Below are 21089 nucleotides of genomic sequence, written 5' to 3'. Positions count from 1 at the left end.
ATTCTCGAAAGAATTCGTCGAAATGAAAAAGAATCTTCCTCGCGCAAATAAGCTATAACCCAGCTACGTGTAATCAAATAGTCTATTTTCGATCAAGGTCTTTGCTCGATCATCATCAACTGTATCCAGCAGAACCACGAGTATAACTTCACGAATGGAAATTCAAATAATTATAATATCGCACTACATCTTTTCCTTTTTCTCTTTTTTTAATTGAAAATATTGAAAACAGGAAAATCCTCGCGATTCAGAAAGTTTTATTCTTTTAGAGACGTGGGAGGATGTCGAGATGTAAATTGTCGAAAAGGAGATTATCCGTTAACCTCCGCGCGATCTAATTTAACCAGGGCGCAACACGAGGCCGGTGTGTTTCCACCGTGGAGTTTATTGATCCAGCGGCCGGTTTCGTTGGATCGCTTTCGGCGTCACTGGATGGCAGACTTAACGGAGTTATTGCGGGAAGCTGATAGCCGCCGTTGCCAAGATTTCCGGAAGCATCGAGCTGGCAGACAATCGGTCGTTTACCTCGAACAACACAACTCTTCGTCTATTTCGGTTGTCCGCGCGACGACTCGGGTGCCCCTCCTTCAAACCGCGCCCGTTTCGCAGATTAGACGAGCCCTGTTAAATCGCTCGTTTCCTGTCGAAACGCCGATCAAACCGCGGCCTCCTCGCGATTTTTTACCTCGGTAAAATTACACTTTGATTCGCTGCAACGCTCGGACGACAATGATGATTCGAGGGGATTCAAACGCTCGAACGAGTTTCACGATCGATCGATTCGGGATAAATTCGAATCGATTGAAATTTCTTTGAAAACTTCTCCGAGGAGGATCTATTTCGAACGTCTCGCGTATCGATTCGAGTGGAAAAAGAGTGGTTCGAGGAAACGAATCGTCATTGAAAATTCTGGCAAATTAGTTAGCGCGGCGGTGTCGTCGGCCAGGCCAAATGGTCGCGTACAGACAGGTCAAACGTGCAACGCACTGGAAGCAACTGGTCGCCTTTGGCCAGTGGCCAAATTATGCAGCCACTTTCTGGCCGCATGTCCCCACAGCTTTTAATATCGAATATTACGCCCGGGCGTATCGATACGCTCGCGTTTCTTCCTCCACCTTTCGGATCTTTCGATAAATTAGCGAAGGTAAATTCTTTCGATGGATTCGGAAGAAAGGGAGAGAAAATTGGGCAGGTGACAAATCGTGGAGGTGGAGATGATTGGGAAATTCAATTTATTCGAGCGCGGATAAAATTGAAGGGAGGAGAATCGTCGTCGTGGTATTTCGAGCGTGGAAGGCCTTCGTTTATTGAACTTAGAACGTTTAACATTGAGCCGGCCGCATTTATTTTCGGCCGCCATGCTTTTGGCCGAAAATCCATTTAACCCGCGGCTAAACCTGCTCTTTGCTCGCTTCGCCGAAAACGAGAGAAATAATCGCGCTCCCTCGAACGTTCGATTGTTTTTCTCGACCGGAATATTGTTCGCTCGTTTCTTTCATCGATCGACCTTTTATTTTACTTCTCCCGAATAAAATAATTTCTATATATATCAAATTGCCGATTGAATCAAACTTCTTTGAGAATATAATAATAGTTGGTTGAAGTTGAATAGAACCAAGAATAAGAAAGGAATCTTTAGAAAAATCGCGGAAATGTTTTTTCGTTTCGAGGGAACCTTTGATGAGAGAAGAGGAAGGGTGGAAGGTAGAAGTGGGTGTCTAATTCTACTAAGCTAATAGAGTTTCTGTCGTCAAAGGAACGCGGTCTAAATTCGTTACACGGGCGTGAAGCGCTATCTCCACCAACGCGAGGTAACACAAATCGAGCATTTTACGATGAAGCAACCAAACTCTCGACCCCTCGCTTCGATTTTCCATTCTTCGATTCGATAACAACCCTTTCCTCTCCTCCAATTACGAACATCGTGGACGAAAATTGATGAACCGTCGTGTTTCGCTTTAAAAAAAAAAAAAATCCTCGATCGAAATTTAAATCGTCAATGCGTTAAAGACGACGACGACGACGATGACGACGACGACGAGAAGTGGAGATTTAAAATGTTAAAGAGGTCTCGTGTTAAACGGATGGGTTGACCGGATTTTTTTTTTTTTTTCTCTTGACGATTGGATCTGGAAAATCGTAAGATGAGAGAAACGAGAGAGCGAGAAAAAACGAGATTTTTCTCAATTACTCTCAGCGGCCGAGGTTGAAATTTGCGTTCCACCTAAAACGCAATTCCAACGTTTTCCTCTTTCTTTCCACTTACAGGAGCTGGAATTGAGAATAGAGACCCAGAAGCAGACGCTGCAAGCTAGAGATGAAAGCATCAAGAAGCTGCTCGAGATGCTCCAAAACAAAGGGATGGGTGAGGCATTCCATTCAAATTCTAGTTTCCTAAACGAACACCGTCATTTTTACTAATTAACATCTCATTCGTTGGCAACAATGGCATTCCAGGTAGTTTCAGACCGAGGCAAGATTGAAGTGAAAAAGATGATGAAATTCTTGTCGTTCGCTTTAAATCGTCAAAACTCGACTCGACTAATTTAATTCGAATAAAAGAATCGATTTAAAAAGTGTTCCAACGAACACTTTCACGCGCCAATTCACTTCAGTTTTGTGAGATCGTTCCGGTTATCCTTTCTTAAATGTGTTTCATCTTTTAGCCAAGATTACACGTACGATCATTCTGCAGAGACTTATTATCCTCGTGCATCACGTACGACATTCTAGCGATGCGAAAAATTCGCTTCGTTTCGATTAGCAGCATCACGTGACTCTTTAGACGAGAAATAATAAGAAATAATGAAATATCCTTCGAAAAAAAAAAAAAAAAAGAAAAGAAAAGGGCGAAACGATATTCCTCATTTCTATGAAAAAAAAAAAAAAAAGAAAAAGAATAATTGAAAGATTAAACGATATTCCACGAAGATTTGCTCGATAGCCTTCGTGTGCGAAACACGAGAATGATCGGTGAGTTGTTGCGCGATTTGAAGTGAGCCTGCGCTCGTTGCGTTCTCCAATTCCGGGGAAAATAATATAAATCCCGCGAGACGACGCGTTTTACAGCTTGCGAGACGCGCGTAAAGAGGGTGCACGTAGAACAGGATACAAAGAGGGATAGATTCGGCCAATTCCAGACGAGTTTCGTTCGCGCGCAGTAGTCTCTATCTGTAATTTTCGCTGCAGTAACTCGCTGCAGAATCGCGGTGGGAAAAGTTCGTCGCAATCGCGTAGCGTAAAAATCGGCAAATGGTGAGAAGAGAGAGAAGCTAGGCGAGAGAACCTATTTGCGTAACAACGTTTCGCGGTGGACGCACGAAAATATCGGTGACTTGACGCTGTGACCGAGATACTGGAAGGCTTGGTGACAGTTTCATCGTCGTGTGGACCGGGCTCTCGCTCTCTCGAGAAACGTAGAGAAACTGTAGCGTGTAATCCGTTTCGGTTTCGTTTCAAGGATTTCGAGCACGATCGCTAATTTTAAAACGATGAGAGGCGGAGGAATATATTTTGCACCTGGGATAACGCTCTTCGTGCGTGAGCTAGCTAGTGTAACCGTGTTGATTATCCGTGTTATTGTTATTGTTGTTAAAGACGAAAAATGCTGCAACCAACCGGAAGAAGTGTGTTTCATCTTGTGAGATTTTCATGAGAGAGGGAAAAAAAAAAAAAAAAAGAAAAGAAAAGAAAAGAAAAGAAAAGAAAAATCACGCTCCCCTTCCCACATAAAAAAAAAAAATCTCGAAGAGATAACCAATGCCAAGAAATGTTTAAAAATTGATGTGTTAAATCGTGTAAAACGCAGACAGCTACCGTCCGAAAATCTGGATTCCGAGCAGACATCCCAAGAGCTTCTCGTTGCTTTCTGCTGTTCCAGGAAAAGAGGAGGAAAGGATCATGTTCCAGCAGATGCAGTCGATGGCCCAGAAGCAGGTCCTTAAGCTATTTCTACCCATGTCGGCATTATTCATTATACATATATATATATAATTATTATTCTCTCTCTACATATATATGTATCACTACCACTCTGATCGACGATATTTTTTTTTTTTTTTTTTTTCCTTTTTTTTCTTAATTGCCACTCTCATCCAACGTAATTATGTACATATCATGAAATTATTCGCTCGTATATTCGCGATTACCATTTGTACACACGCATCTCGCGACTTTTTCCAGGGATGCGAGTGCACACATTTTATATATATATATATATATTACTAATTACGCGATCGACATTGTTATATTTTCTCTCTTTCTCATTCTATTTTTTTTTTCTTTCTTCTCCTCCATTTCTCTTCTCTCATTTTGTTATCTCTTTCTTGAAGTTTCGCTGCCCGCCCACCGTTGTTATCTATCTCTGTAGTTGTTTTGCTTGCAAGTATTTAGAGTATTTTATTACTGCGCTTTCTGCCAGTGGCTTTCTGTTCTCTCCCCGCCTCTCCCCTCCTCCTCCCTCTCTCACCCTCGCGTCATTTCACGCTTCGACGTCCTGCGCCGTCAACGCCACACACACGCACACACCCTTCACTTACGCGTATAATAATTCAACGTGCCGCGCCATTCTGACGCATCTGTCATGCCCGGCAGAAAGGGAAAACGAATCGAATCGGGGGGGAGAGGAGAAATAACCCGAAAAACGCGAACCCCTCCCCCTCACTGTGCACGAGACTGAGCACACCCGCATATCGCGTTCCCTCCCGAAAGAATGACCCGTCTATGGAATCTTATCCGTAGACGGGGAGGAGGGATCTTATTACGATCTGCTGGTTCGTGATAAAAACAAAACCTTCGAGTCGGAAATATTCGTGCGAGGTCGGGCGAAATCCTTTCGTATCGCTTCGAAACATTCGTTCGAAACGTTTGTTATGTTATCGTCCGTTCGGATCGATTCGAGGTTAGATTGCCAATCGTGCTGCGTATCTCGAGAGGTACGCAGGTATCGAAACAAAGCGAAAGTGAAAATTAGATTTCTCGGCACGAATTTTTCCAACCGATCTCTTTCACCGATTATTAATTACGAGAATGAGTAGTGATCCCGCGTGTATTCCTAGCTCGATTACGCACCAACCTAAACGCACGAAAGTAATGTTCTTCGCATTTTCGCAAAAGAAAAAGGAAAAAAAAAAAACGCAGACGAATCAGGTATGTGGAATCGAAACAAATTGAGACGGAGTTGCGATCGGTAAATCGACGCGTATCGCGAACCCTTCGTTTCTTCTCTCGACGTTAGAAACCTGTGTTATCGTCACTTTAAATAGCAAAAAAAAAAGAAAAAAGGACAATTCGAGGTAGTCGATGTATCCTTAGCCTCCCCCCCCCCAAACCTTTTTCGGCTCACGACGCTTTCCGATTTTTCGAGAAACAGTCACGTTCAAACACGAACAGAGTACACGTTCCAGAATATAATACATGCATATATATATATATATGTATATATACACACGAATATTTATCGCCCAATATTTCAATCACGTGTATCAACACGAAAAACGCACATGTTTACTTCCACTTTCACGCTTTCACGGCACCCTCGCGCTTGCGGACGCGCGCGTCCTCCTATTCCGGTCTATCTATCTGCGAAACGTCCAGAAGCTCGGATTAATTCAAAGTCGGGGGCTCCGTGTTTTCAAGACGTTTCACTCTCTTAGCGAGTTTTTATTGTCTGCGGAGGGTTGTCGATGCGCCTTGTTATCGCGAGAAAATGCATGAAAAGAACGAAACGAGAGTGCTACGCGCCCTTCTACTCTTGTCTGTCCCGCTTGTCGATTCAATCGAGAAAATAAAGAAAGGGAACTCATTTCTGTTTCTTGTCGAGGAAAAATACTTTCAATTCTCTTATTTGTCGTCATAAGTTTCTCAAGGCTAGAAATTGATTCGACGAAAGTTTTCTCTCTCTCTCTCTCTTTTTTTTTAAATTATTAATTTAAACTTTTGGACGTTTCGGTCGCCGATATTGAGAGTAGCGCTTATTCTAGTAGCATCCTATATATATATATATATATATACCGTTTCGCAACCACCAGTCACCATAGCAAATATTTGTGTCATCACTATTCTACGAGCACCGCCGCCACCATGTTATCTCGCATACCTTACGTAAATTCATCCGTTAGAAGAGTCGTAGCCGTTCTTTCGAAATGTCGTTCACATCCCTGCCTCTGTCTCTTATTCTCCCAGTCTGTAGCTTGATCATGTCGGATGCAAAGTCGCCGTGGAGAACGAGCGGAGGGAGAAAGAAAGAAATTTATTTCTCAAGGATTTTTCGAAAACTTTCGAAGCGAAGGCGAATCGAATAAAATCTGATGATTCGAGAGAGAAATTTATGGACGATTGTTGCAAAAGGGCTGTTCATCCTTGACGGAGCGTAATGGAATGATTCACGAGAAATAGTTCAAAAAAGCGTTGCGCAATAATAGGGTTGGTAAAAATATCGTGAAATGACGAAAATCCAGGGCGACCTCGCATCCCGTCTTCACCACTTTCCGAAATCTTTCCCCTGCATCTTCGTGTATGTGCCTGCGTTTAGATCTAGGAATTAGGTGAAGTCTACGTGGCTTGAGTGGCAAAATTTACAGATTTAGCGAGAGGGGAATTCGCACGAAAGTTGGACAGAGAACTCGTTTAAGGAGGAGTGATTATATATGATGGACAGAGCATCGAGAAAAAGAAAAAAGAAAAAAAAAGAAGTATCACTTATCCAATCGTGTTTATCATCACCACCAATTTCTTTTATTCTTTCTTTCTCTCTTTTTTTTCTTGCACCCCAATACGCGGTCACGCCCCTCCATCGACCGATCGACCGGGGTCGGGTATCGAGCGAGAGACGTCACGAAAATGAACGTATGCACCCAGCACCAAGGCCTGTTGACCTCGTGTCACCGACCACGTTTCTCTTATCGTGTACCGCCAATTTAGTAGCACCTTTTACATCATACCTGGATCTGATTTATATATATATATATATACATACACATATTATATATGTATTATTCATCCCTTTCGAACAACGATCCCATCGATCCCACTCGTTCATGACTGACATACTTCATCCCCCGGAGGGAAAACGTAGAAACGGAAGAAAGAGGGCGGTTTTCAACTCGTTCTTCGAAATTTCGATTTCTATATATACACGCGAATACACGTGTAATGACGTGTATAACATTTTCACGATGGCGTCGCATTATTATTATTATTATTATTATATTATACGGTTAGATCGCAAAACTGAATGGACGAATATGTGTGCAGTCTAGGTTGCGTAGGTTCCGTTGGTTTTATTTTCAGCTTGGTTTCGTTCGTGGATTTTGTTGGGCGATATCGTTGAGCGATATCGATCGATTTCATCCATATGGTTTATTTTCGAACGAATGAAAACGCCATCCGCGTTTGATCGACGGATTATTTCGACTTGAGACTCGAAACATCGATTGGCCGAGCCACGAGGAAAATTGTTTTCAGGAGATGAAAAAAAAAAAAAAAAAAAAAAGAAAAAAAAATTGCATCAGAGATAATATACATGTTGGAGGAGATTTTATTTTAACACACGCATGCTTCTTTCTCGGTTGCGACACGTAATAAATAAATAGGCTTTTCTTGGTTTTTCGATTTAATTTCCTTTGTGGAACTTGAAATTTAATCGGAATGAGAACGGAATGTTGAACGAGTCGTTGAAGAAGGGAATAACTGTTTACGCAAGGCGACAGAGAGGTGTCGGTGAGCCAATGAAGTATGTTAGCCGTGGCTGAAATCCTTGACAAAGCATGCAGCAAGGAAACGATCTCTCCTAGAAAAAAAAAAAAAAAAGAAAAAAGAACGGGATATTCAAGCGCATAGAATCTCTCTGATCCTTGTCCCACGATCTCTCTTCTCTTTCTCCCTGCCCTCTTTTTCTCTCTCTCTCTCTCTCTCTCTCTCTCTCTTTCTTTCTGTCTGCCTTTTCTCTTCTTATGTCTTTTCTCTTTGCACCCTTTGCGGATCGAACGACGACTGTACGAGACGTCGACGACCAAGACTTGGGCAAAAAAAAAAAAAAAAAATTGATCGGGAAAATAGAAAACAGAGAAATAGAAAAAAAAAAGAAAGAAACAAAGAAGTAAACTAATGCGATGATAAATCGTGGAGAAAAAAGAAATATATATATATATATACATATATATTTATCTATTTATATATATATGTATATCGTATATAAAAGAAAAAGCAAAAAAAAAAAAAAAAAAAAAGTGCTGCGATTGGAATGCGTGGAATGAGCTGCTTTGGATGTGTAGGTGATAAGACGTTTAGCAATTCCTAAATGGGGGGGGAATTCACGCCCGCATTCGACCCTTCGTCACTCTCACCCCCTTCTCAACAACTATTTACAACAACAACCACCACATATTATATATCGTTCGTCATGGAGCACCGCCATGAAAAAAAAAAAAAAAAAAAAAAAAAAAAGATTAAGATTACATCGTCATAATCGTCATGATCAACATCAACACCATAACAACCACCATCACCACCACTCATCATCACCAACCAACGGTCGTTAAAAGTCTCCTAACGAAATTAGTGGCCGAAGACATGCACGTGAACCTCTTCCCCAGATCCAGCCACTGGCCAGGGAGGAACCAACAGGTACACTGATCACACTGATTAAGTTCTCGATTCGATAAGACAGGGAATATCTATATGTATACACTCTTCGGATCAACTCCTCTTTCAATCAAAATTTTCCTCATTTAATCAATTGTCGCGCGAATCGACAACTCGTATCGGGTCTCGAACCGAATCGTTTGAATGTTTCTTTTGCTAACTTGTTAACTGTGTTTCTTTGCGCCCGTCCCGCAGTGAACAGGAATTTCGCGCGATTGCAACTCTGCTCGAGGGATTAGGATCAGGAAAAATAAATTGGAATCGGGGAAAGGATGAATTTCGATGGAAAAGGAATAATTACTTTCCTCTTTCCCCCCGGATGGAAATTAAATTTATTCTCCATTTTTTAAAATCCGAGATGGCGAAATTCTTTCAAATTCTTTTCGATCGATTTTTAAGAAACAATTGGAGAGGAAATTATTATTTCTTTTTTTTTTTTTTTTTTTTTTTTGTAAAGATCGGGGACCAAAAGCGAAAAACAGGAAAATCTCGACGAGTTCCAATTCGCGCGAAATCTATAATAGCCTCCATGTCACATTTCGTCACGCCTTCGATAATTTTCAAAGTACACGTATATATTACATACGCGTGTCTAAACTTTTGTGTGTATACACCTGCTGGAGATCGTGCCTTCGGAAATGGAATGGTATGTATGCCACACAGACCGCGGAACTCGAGTCAAAAGTCACGCCAACGCCCTATGCTCTAGTCTCGATCGCTTATTTTCCTGCGTTCGACGGCAATCCTCGTATCGATCCTCGTATCGTCGGGGTATATATCTTGATCGAAAGTTTGATTCTAATTGAATCGATAGAATAAAAAAAAAAAAAAATACATCGGATTAAAAGATTGCGTGGAAACGAAAATTCGATATAAATGTTGGACGATTTGTATCGATAGAAATGAAATTTTTTTAATACTCGTGGGATCGATATGCAGGAAAGTATGCAGTATCTTACGCTACGTATCTAATATCGCACATCGATGCACCGATCCACAAAGACTGAACGAATCTGCCGAATCGAATTTCGAAAAGCAAAATTAATCCAATCCGATTTAGCGACGATGCACGTGAAAATTGATGCACATTCACCGATGCTTTTGACGAGTACTGTATACTCGTGTCGATGTAAGGCACAAGATAGAATCACGTAAACATTCATTAACGAATGTGCGTCTTTGCAAACAGCAGTGAAAGTGTTCAAATGAAAGGATTCTTGGAAAAAAAAAGGGAGGGGGGGGAGAGATTTAAAAAAAACATTTTCAAACAGAAATGCACGCGTATTTTTTTAAATAAAAGCGGGAAAAACGATCGAAATGCTGTTTGCAAAGTCGTCACGCTTCGACATTTTTTTTCCTCGTCTTTCGGTGTAAAAGTTTAGAAACGATCGAAATAAAATCGAACGCCTACGAGAGAGAGAGAGAGAGAGAGAGAGAGAGAGAGGCGGGGGGTGAATCGTCGCATCGATAGCCTCGAACGAAGGGAATTTTGACGATCCGAAGGAATCGTGTGGAAGGCAGGGAGATAGCGTCGGGCCGTGCGAGACTTTTGATTCGTCCCGTAAGAGAAAAACATTTTCATACGATCACTTTTTATTTAATGTGCGCTACTGTTCTCATTCTCACGTCACGTGTACACCGGTTGAGACGATCATCGGTGGAACTTGGTGGAACGTTTTGTGATCTATTTGCTTCCGTTGTTTTCAGATTTTTCGATTCTTTTCTCGATTTTTTTTTTATTTTTTATATATAAATATATACATATATATTTTTTGGAAGTCGTGGGCAAAAAAAAAAAAAAAAATGATTTTCGAGAGAATAAATTGGATTGCTCGTAACAAGTTCAGTTTCGACGATATGGCATGGAGGCAATATTTTACAAAATATTTCACGTTCTACCATCGAATAACTCATCTCGTGTATGTACACTCTCCAACATACACACGCGAATGAATGGCTATTCTTCTCTCTCTATATATATATATATGTACATTTTAAATAATACGAATTACGGAATGTTTGTCCTCCTCACGTAACATTCACATTCACTTTCTCTCTCTATATATATATACATATATTTAAAAAAAAAAAAAAAAAAAAAAAAAAAGAAAAGAAAAGAAAAGAAATGAGATATATATAAACGCACCAAATTTTTCTTTCTCCGTATATCTTCACAAAGGTATATCGTTTATATTTATTTCTTGTTGATTTTTCTTGATCTTGATCATCTCCGCTGTGAACTCACTGAATGTTTTTTTTACCACCCAGTATATATATACTATATACTCTCTTCTCGTTCTTGTACATCTCAGACACGTTCTTGCCCATCACGACATACCGCTATCATGGCCATTCGTCGTAATCGATGCACGAGCAGCGGGACGGTCCGAAAGTCGTCAAGTCGCGTCAAGACGAGCCGATCCCAGGCCCAAGGGAGGACTTTGCGACTGTTTGGCACCGACCTGATGCGACATGCGATAATACGACGTCGTTCTCCTCGCGTAATCTACTGTCTTATCCTCTACCGTTTAACACCTCTTGTGTTCTTTGTGTCCATTGTGAGTGGTCGCAACCCGATATTTTCTCCTCGATCCTCCTTCAAATTTCTCTCTGCCAGTTTCCTATTGACAATTCTTCCATGATTCTTCGCGGGAAAGAAAGTTTCGAAAGAAAAAGAGAATCGGCAGGGGTTCGATTCAAATTTCGGTTTGCAACCACTCGAGGGATATATTCATCGTACATATAGCCACGCACACTCGTCGAAATGCGTATCCACGAATCTCGATCACGTCCAGCACGCTGTTTCTCATCGCTGTTCCATGATAATCGTTAAACCTTCCAGCACTATTTTTTTCTTTCTCTCTCTCTCCGCTACTATTCACCTTGTCGCGCAAATCGGATCGAATTCACTTCGTTGCACTTTACCGAACTCGATATCCATCTCGATCGACGAGTCGTGGATACGCATCTTGCTCTTACTCATCTTGTCCATGCGACGTGGCCGCGTTTCGAACGTTTTCCCGCAATCCCTCTGGGGGAAAGAATTTAATAACACTCGGATCGCGATGACGATCGAGGGAGAGGGGGGGGATCTCGTTTCATTTTCGGGCGAACGTCGTGACGATCGATCTTTTCTCGATTTTCTCGATTGTGCACGATGAAAAAAAAAAAAAAAAAAAAAAAGAAAGCTACGATCGGCGATAAGAGAGAGGATAGGAAGGGAAAAAGAAGGAAGGGGTGTAACGAGAGTCGTCGAAACGCCGCGCGCAGAAATATGGACAACGATGTCGGCCGTACGTCGCGGTGGGCGAAAGAACTGCGGCGGCGCCCGGCGTCCGCAAGAGGATAAATGTTTAGAGAGCAGGAGCAAAAAATTTCTAATTCGCGTCCGATCGAAAGATCGAAGGCTCTTAGGCAATATTGGAAATAGAAAGAAAAAGAGAGAAAGACTAAAGGAAAAGAGAAAAAAAAAAAAGAAAAGAAAAGAAAGAAAAAGAAGCCTTCGGTTGGTAGAGTGACCTTGCGATCGTGGATCAGACGAGAATGAAAAAATTGTCGCGAGAGATCGATAGAGACCATGCGGTCCTTGCGGACGATCATGGATGTCGTCGGTGATCGGTGATCGGAGCTCCTCGTAGCTCCCATTGTAGCAAGCAAGTGTGAGAGAGTATAATCGGAGATATAATCAGAGAGATATAATCTAGTAGAGATGCATCGGGATATAATATAAACAAGAAATGGTCATTCGGACGGAGGAGCGCGAAACGATCGGCTGGATGTATCGAAGGATGAAGGAAGCTCGGCGAGACGTCGCTTTTCTTTCGTCAACCGGGACGCTGCCGGTGCCACTTCCGCTTCCTCGAGACTGTCCCGTGTCGAAACGAATTCTATCTTCCGTTCCAATTTTTCACAATTCGCGTAGATGTCGACGACGAAACAATCTGGTCGAGAAATAATCTCGACCACACGTGTAATATCGTGGATTCACGGGACAGATTTCGTGCGTTAGCGAAGCCGCACCCGACCACCGTAGTACCATCTCTTCTACCGAACCACCGCATAACATCACACCAAGAAAAAAAAACAAAAAAAAAAAAAAAACAAAAAACCGTAGCAGTAAAAAACAAAAAAAAAAAAACGTCCCTCGCACGCTCGCTAGAGAGACACGAGACGGCGGGAAGATGGACGAAACGTAACCGTGTGTCCCTATTGCTTGTGTTGTAAAGGAGCTCAAAGCGACGAACGAGAGCCTGAAGAGCCTGCAGACGCAGCTGGAGTTGGCGTACGCGTCGACCGCGTCATCCGGAGCAGCCGTGGCGGGCGGAGGCGCCGGTCTCGGGCTAGGTAGCGTATCAGGTGCAGGCGGTACTGTCCTTGGAGGTAGCGTGGCGGTTCCAGGCGGCGTGCCCGGTAGCACCACCCTGACGGCCATCTTGGAGACAAAAGACGCGCGCATACAAACCCTGGAGAAGGAGGTGGCTTTGCTCGAGGCCGAGTTGCAACGTATTAAGGAATGCGGCGGTAGATTAAGGGAGCAGCTGTTGAAAGCGACCGCTGTGCCGAGTAGTAGCGGGGGCGGTAGTGCGCAGCAGCAACAAACGATAACGCAACAACAGCAACAACAGCAACAACAGAACAAGGTTGCCGTGGGAGGTATCGAGTCTGGGATGAGGCAGGGGTTGGTGACGGCCGTGGGTGGTCCGCAGCAGCCCGGCACGTTGACCTTGGCCAGGGGACCGTCCGTGATGACCTCGCTGGTACCGTATGGTCACACGTCGACCTCGGCATTAACCAGTTCATTGCTTGCCGGTTCGACAGGTGGGACCACGAGCGGCGGAGGCGGTGGGGGCGGTTCCTCGTGCCTTGGCGGCATCTCGTCGGGCGCTACCACCGGCGTGGTCAATCCCTATACCGATCGTTACGCGGATCATCATCTCCATCAGCTTCATCATCATCATCCCCCTCATCATCATCATCATCAGCCCCATCCCCATCAGCAGCAGCAGCTGCAGTTGCAGCATCAGCAGCAAATGCAGCAACACTTGAAACAAATTGAGCCTGCGGCGCAGGGCGCACTGGCGCTCCACGCGCACACCTTCAACAAGCACGACATGAACTTCAAACGGCAAGTAAGTTTCTTCATCAACAACGTGCGGATCGAAAAGAACGACGCCGTCTAGGGAACTCTCGAACCTTGGATTTCTCTGCCCGTCGCGTACGCGCCCGGACCTTGCGCGCCGCAGGTTCCTCTCTCCGCGTGAGTACCCGATCTACCCGATCTGTCAAAGGTATATCGAGAGAAAAGGCTCACGATACTACACGATATATATACTACCGTTACTGCTACTACTACTACTACTACTACTATTACTACTACTACTACTACTACTACTATTATTACTACTACTATTATTACCACTACTGCTACTACTACTGCTACTGCTACTACTACTACTACTACTATCTTGCGTCTCGTTTTGAATCGAAAAAAAAGAAAAAAAAAAAAAAAAAAGAAACTCACCGAGAGAAAGCGGAGACTGAGCGTCTGTTTCTCCACCCTCCTCGAAATAATGAAGGAAGGGAGGGGTGCGTAACGATCCGTGTGAGGATGCCGATACTAAACCAGAGAGAGAAAAAATTTCATTAGATCCGGCTGTGTTATTTAACTCGGGAGTCGAGACGTCGAGAGAAATCGTCCTCGATGCTCGCGCGAGTATGCGTGAGAGGGAGAGAAAAGAGCGAGTGAACGAACGCGAGAGTGAAAGAGACACGAGGCGTATGGTCGATCGAGCGATCGGAGACAACGTGTGTAATCGTGCGTGTATGCGCGTGTGCGTGTTGTCGCGCGTGTTTGCGCGTGTGTCTGCGGAGAGGAAAGGAAGCCGAAGAAAAAGATGCGGATTCGCCAGAAAGTTGCGCGCGACGTGGTCGTTTCGCGTCAGTCGAATCGTTCAGGTCGAAACGTCCCGCGGATTTTTTCGATTCCTTTCGTCTTGTCTTCTGTCGAAAATAACCGCGTCGTATCTGCGCCACGTATATACATATATACATATATGTATATATATATATACATATATGAGTCCGTGAGAGTTGAGATGACAACGTTTACGATTACGATATAGTATAATGCATATTGCGCCGTATTCTGTTCGTGCGACGCATTTTTCGACGAGAGATTTCGGGAGAGAATAAAATAAATAAAGAAATAAACGCGCACAGTAAAAAAAAAAAAATGAAAGAAAGAAGAAACGCTCGAAAAGATAAGATAATATAAGTTTCGAGAAGCACCCTCCACGTTTGGTCTAAGACACGATACGCTTACTTTTTCTACTTTTTATTCCTCGTATTTATTGTATTTTCCAAGGGCGGGAACTATTTATCGAAACTATTTTTTCCCCGCGCGGAAAGGAGAACGTTCCTGAGCATCCTTTCGAATCGAACGATTCCATCCAACGTTTCTCGACTTCGTGTCGCGAGAAAGGATGGATGATCGAAGAGCAAGAACCCCATTTTTCTTACTTCTCATCGACTCGTATATATATATATATATATATGTATGTATGTATGTATGTATATGTATATATCGTACGTGTGCACCCGCGGCACATTAGCGTACCTGTTTTCTTTACCTCCCGACACATCCCTTTCTTATCGAAAACAGCAGAGTTTCTATTTTTTGACTCGATTGTACCTGTTTAAGAAGTCGTAGGTTTAATAGTCGAGAAGAACCGACGAAGAAACCCGAATCACCTCGCGTCCCTGCGTTCAAACGTCGATCAGTTCCCTTTATTATTAATCGGTATTATCTCGGAGCTCGTGTCCCACGCGGATGGATGGATAGAAGATCTTTCGGATAGATCGAGCTTTTCGTTTCGAGGGTGAAAAGTCGTGGGAGAAGGGCGCGAGACGAGAGAGGTGTCGAAATAAAAAAAAATCGAGAGTCTGGGTTTCTGTGAGAGAAAGTCAAACGAGAAAGTCATTAATTCGGTAGCTTCTATGTGTAATAGAGACCGAGAGCAACTGCGCGTACCTAATGTCTAGGCCTTAGATCATCGTTACATTCGTCGTTGAATTCTGGAATATGTCTATAGAACGTTGACGTTGTGTACAGTCTATGATTTTTTAATTAGAGAAGCGTGCCTTTTTAGAAGGCACGCGTTGTTTCGATTATGTTTATATTCTGTATATATATATATATATTCGTAAGAGGTGTTGTATCTTCAGGGTTTAACGATTATCGTCGTGAAACCCGCTCGTTCCTCGCCTCGTTTTGGGAAAAAGATTTTCCAAAGATGATGATCCGGTTCGTCGGATGGACGATGCTCGATGCGAGGTGAGCACAGGTTAGAAACTAGAGCTATTTTTCGGAGACGAGATATTTTTAGGTAAATCGCGGAATTGAATCGCGTGAAAAAAAATTTAGCCGAGTACAAAAGTGCACCTAACTGTTCCTACACCGGTGTTAAAGCGCGTAGCGAAGAATAATATAGATGTATATATATTTGGAAAAGAATTTCCCAATATCTGAAAAATCGTTCGAAAGTATTTACTACGTAGCCTCCTGTAGACACGTAAGCTCGTATAGATACTTCTCTTGGAAAATAAAAGATTAGTCGATAAATTTATATTACGAGGATCGTCCATCGTCTGAGGGATCCGGTCGTCGATCTTTTTCGCCAAAACGTGATTCGAGAGAAACAAAAAAAAAAAAAAAAAAAAACGTACGGTTTTCAGCGAGGAAATTTCAGCGACGGGATACAAATAGCGTAGCGTAGATTCGTGTTGTTGCCACGTATGCGTCAGAGGTGTGGCGACACCACGAGAAACGCGAAGAAAAGGATGAACATTGATGCATTGTACAGTGTGTAACGCGTAGACGAGGAAGCGTGCGTTAGAGGAGGAATAAGTGACACAAAGAGGGGACGCTTCCAGCTGGGGTATATTTTCGTAGCTGAGAACGTTCTAAGACCGCCCTCCCCATCGAGCGTTGCTACGATTCTCGAGCCGCGCCGGTGTGCGATTCCCCCCCCCCCCCCTCCCTCTCAGAAGACAGAGATCACACGCGTGATAGAGAGAGGGGTGACAAAGAGGAAAATCTAAATCGAAACCCGAGAAAGGCGAGGAATCGTGGATTCCTCTCGAACCTTCCTCTCTTTGGCCCCACTCGTTCGTGCATTCGTTCGTCTCTATTCTCTTCCTTGATCGTGATCCGCGCGGCGCCGTTCGCTCTCGAAAAACACGATTTCTCCGAGCAATGGTCGGAGATTCCGAAGAATCTTTTATTTTTCTACTCTAATCTCTAGCGCTGCAAAGAGTGTCCCTGTGTTTCGAGGGTTCTCGAGCGAGCAAGGAAAGGAGCCAAGAGAGAAAAAAAGAAAGAAAGAAACGTGCGAATTTTAAAAAACGAGAGAAACGTTTCTGGGACGTCGTCGTTCCCCGATCAACGATCGAGTACAAGCTCGATCGGAATTCGAGAATCGAATAGGCCGCATTTCCAAGCGCTCCTCGATGAATCGAGCTGGCTCTACTCTACTCATCTCAGAATCGTTGATCCCCCGCAGGGATAACCTCCTTTTTTTCCCTCCGGTGTTTCCTTCCCTCGAAGATGGGACCGTTGCAACCGGAAATCGACGCACGTTTTCAAGGACATCCCCGATCTCCGGACATCCTTCCACCTCGACGATGTTGTCACGATATTTCACGCGTCCAAGCCAAGTGTTGGGGGACGGCTCTGCTACGTTCGCAAGGTCCATATTCACCGAACGCTTTCACCCAGTGTGTGGAACTCTGCTAACCGAGATAGGCGTAGAAAGAGAATAAAAAAAGAAAAAGAGGAAAAAAGGGGAAAGAATGTATCGCAAGAATCGATGAAACAAGACGATCTCGTTTTTCTGAAACCTGTCATTTCTCTCTCTCTTTCTCTCTCTCTCTCTCTTTCTCTTTCTCTTTCTCTCTCTCTCCATACCTCGTGCCTGTACGAAACGATCCCCCTCGTTGATAACGATGCTATGCAAGGATTATAAAATCCAAGGAAAACTACGTAAGAGAGAAAAAGAAGAGATACGTCATAGAAAGGAAAGAAAAGGAAAAAGAAAAAGAACGAACGAAGATAGATTAGAAATAGAAATTGTTTGGAAAACCTCGGAGATTGTACATATATCACGGCCATCTCGCTTTATCCGATCCTGATTTCTATTTCTATCCATAATTTCTTCCATTCCTTGATCCTGGAATCGTGTTTCGGATGAAAAGAGGGCGGAAAAAAAAAAAAGGAAAGAAAAAGAAAGTATCGTCGCATCTTTGAGACAATATTTATATTTCGCAAATCTTCCCCTCGATTTAGACAGATCGTGCAAGCCAAAGGTGCAGATCGAGACAGTGATTGTATGGATTGAAAAAAAAAAAAGAAAGAAAGAAAGAAAGAAAAGAAGCAAAGAAAGAAAGAAAATAATGATACATACAACAAGAGAGAAAGAAAGAATGATTCTGTTCAATCGTTCTCTGATCCAACTTCAATCCCGTTCCAGTCCCTTTCTTTTTTTTTTTTTTTTTTTTACGTTCATCCACGAGAGACGTTCTCTCTGACGGCCAACTCTCTCTCGTCATGTTCCATCGAAAAGAAAAAAAAAAAAGAAATTATTCGATCACCATCGATTCAATGCTTCATTCATTCAGTTGCCACGAGAGCTCGCTATCAACCATCAAACCCGTCATTCACTCATCCCGCGCGAAAACGATCGATTCACCCCCATGGTAGAGACGTTTCACGTTCACCCTCATCATCCAAGGGATCACCGTCATTTCGACCGTCACCGAGCAATTTGCAGATCGTCTCTGTCTGCTCTCGACCCAACGACCTTGAGATCATTCACAATTCACGCACTTTTCGTCCCTCCTTGTTGTGCTCGAGAGTAGAATTGCCATCGATTCGTCCGCCCCCCCCCCCCCCACCATCACCGCCGATCATTGACTCGTTTCACTTGTTTCCTCGTGCAGCCACCAACCACAGACATGAAAACAGACACAGATTAAGACAGACGAGAAAGGGATCGATCGGTGATTAATCATCTCGTCATTGTCACGCCTCCATCACGCTTTACTCATCACCGAATCTAAGTAAGAATTACCGATTTTCCCGCGCATCGTGCGTCCACGTGCGTCCATCTCGATTTTATTCGCCTCCTCGAAGAAGGATGAATTTCGAAGAAGAGGATTTCGATCGAATCGGTCGTTTTGTCGGTTTTTTTTCTTTTTTTTTCTTTTTTTTTTTTTTTAGAGTTTTCGGAGGATCGTCACAGAGGGGAGGGAGGGGGATTTATTTAGCTCGCGTCCACGAAGTAATAGATAGTCATCGCATCTCTCATCACACGTTCATCGTCGTTCGCCATTCTCTCGTCGCGTAGAGTTCGAACGTAGCTATACAGGCATGATGCATGCGTGTGGAGATTAAGGTGAAGTAGACGATTGTTTTGCCACTCGTAGCATCACCGTCACCGTATATTAGGTACGTCTCTTGTCCAAGGATGCAAGCTTTTCTTCTCTTTCAACTTCTTTCAAGAACCAACATATCAACACCCTTCACTCTCGAAATCTCTGCTACTTTCTTTTTTTTTTTTCTCTTTTTTTTCTAAATTTCATTTTTACAATTTCATCGATCGAACGACGATGACGACGAGAATGAAGCTTGCATACAACAATATCGTAGTGGCCGTAGTTAAAGTAACATATCTCATCAGCTAGTTCTCATCGCTCTAACTACTCTAAGGTAGTAATCGTTTGTTCAATCACCTCGACTCACCGGGATTCCTCGACAATTGGGAGGGAGAAACGATTCAGTAGCGAGTTTCTGAGATCGAATGCAATTACTTGTGAATGATCAAAACTAACTCTCAGAAAGGAATCCTCGTGGATGGAGAAAAAAATTGGCCGGCGAATCGACGCCTCGCGCCACACTGAATCGAATAAAAAACCCGACGAGATAAAAAGTCTCGTAGAGGATAATATTCGGATTCTCGCGTATTGTTCGTGTTTGTCCGTGTCCGATCACCGCTTGACACCTGTCCACCTAGCGTCCAGCGTCACGCGACTCGTTCGCCGATCAATCCTTTGACAACTTTGATTTAGAAGAAAAAAGAAAAAAGAAAAAAAACGCATGCGAGTAAAATCGATGCGATCCTTTGTACCCTGATGCATGCTGCATGCACGCAGGCAACGTATATATATATATATATATATAGTATATATATATATCTTCGATGCATCTCTCGCCATCTAGCCAGTCGTCTCGTTGATCGATTCGCGATCAGGTAAAACGTCATCATCCTTCATCACAGATCGCCATCATCATCCCATCCACGACACTCGTGGAGACGAACGTATCAAAGAGATCGGTTCGGTTTATCCTCTCGTCTTCTACTTCTTTTCAGAAATTTTTCGTCGCGCAATGAAAATTTTTCACGACTTTTCCGCGAAAGAATATGGATCGTGGATTGATCAATCAAGCGTGTGATGAATGGATCGTAGAAATTGTTGAGAAAATACGATCGATGGCCGGGATTTCAATTCCGTTTCGGAGAATATTTTCGCGGATAAACCGAACATCGCTCTTCGCCATATTTCACCATAGTCGTAAGGGTAAAAAAAAAGAAAAAAAAAAAATATTAGCAATTAAGGTAGAGCTAAGTTAGCCGTAAGTCAAGCAATGGATGGCGGTTCCCCAATTCCGCCGACTTCGTTCGACTCCTTTCTCCGGGTTCACGACGAAGTATTAACGACCGCCGATAAATCGTCCCGTCGATCGTTAATAACCGAGTTTAACCATGGCCGACGATATAAATTCCCACGTGAATGGAATGAGAATGAATCCTGGTAAATCGGGCGGATATCTCGAATCTGATCACGTATCGTCGCGATGAGAGAAATGTTTTCTCCTTTCTTGGTCGAATGAACGAAGAGAAAAAAAAAGAAAAGAAAAAATCGACGATCGAAACCCTTTCGACACGATCGAATTGAAAAACGTCTCCCTTGGAATCGCTTGGAAACGACGATGAGCGTGGAGGATCGAGCTTTACGATCCCGTCATCCTTAAGTTTCTCTTTTCTCATCGAAGATTTCGAGGTATCGTGGATGCAAGGGGATGAAAGATTTGATCAATTACGTGGCGAAAGGGTTGAGGAAGGAGGATGAGTGGAAGGGGAAGGCGGAGTTGGGAGGCCTTCGTGGTGAGCGAAGCATTATTAAATGTGGTGCCCCAATATTCTAGCTTTCTGAGGAGGTAAGGATATTCTTCACCCGACAAAGAAGCACTTCCAAGCCATCACCTATCCTTCGTTTCCATCTACGTGATTACCGTATTATGTAACGGAGTGTTTCGATGTTCCGTAGTAACACTTTCTCTTAACACGCATACACTCTCTCTCTCTCTCTCTCTCTCTCTCTCTCTCTCT

General features: G+C 43.3%; 1 protein-coding gene across 13 annotated transcripts in view; it reads left to right on the top strand.

The window, feature by feature from the left end:
• The window catches only part of LOC100872161 (bruchpilot), a 67198-nt gene that overhangs the window by 19316 nt on the left and 26793 nt on the right, over positions 1–21089 (top strand). For 3 of the 13 annotated variants that reach the window (XM_086907103.1, XM_086907508.1, XM_086907409.1), the window contains exons 3-5: positions 2269–2365; positions 3809–3936; positions 20906–20917. In XM_086907103.1, coding sequence (XP_086763229.1) covers positions 2269–2365; positions 3809–3936; positions 20906–20917 — 237 coding nt within the window. Of the gene's footprint in view, positions 1–2268; positions 2366–3808; positions 3937–8538; positions 10205–12869; positions 13773–20905; positions 20918–21089 lie in introns of those variants that run through there. The other 10 variants (XM_086907278.1, XM_086907552.1, XM_086907715.1 and 7 more) reach the window with 6 other exon arrangements.

The sequence above is a fragment of the Apis florea genome, unplaced genomic scaffold (genome assembly GCF_048593485.1).
Source record: "Apis florea isolate Af1SG1 unplaced genomic scaffold, ASM4859348v1 contig_1615_pilon, whole genome shotgun sequence".
Lineage (NCBI taxonomy): Eukaryota > Metazoa > Arthropoda > Insecta > Hymenoptera > Apidae > Apis > Apis florea.
This window is presented reverse-complemented; position numbering and strand designations above follow the sequence as displayed.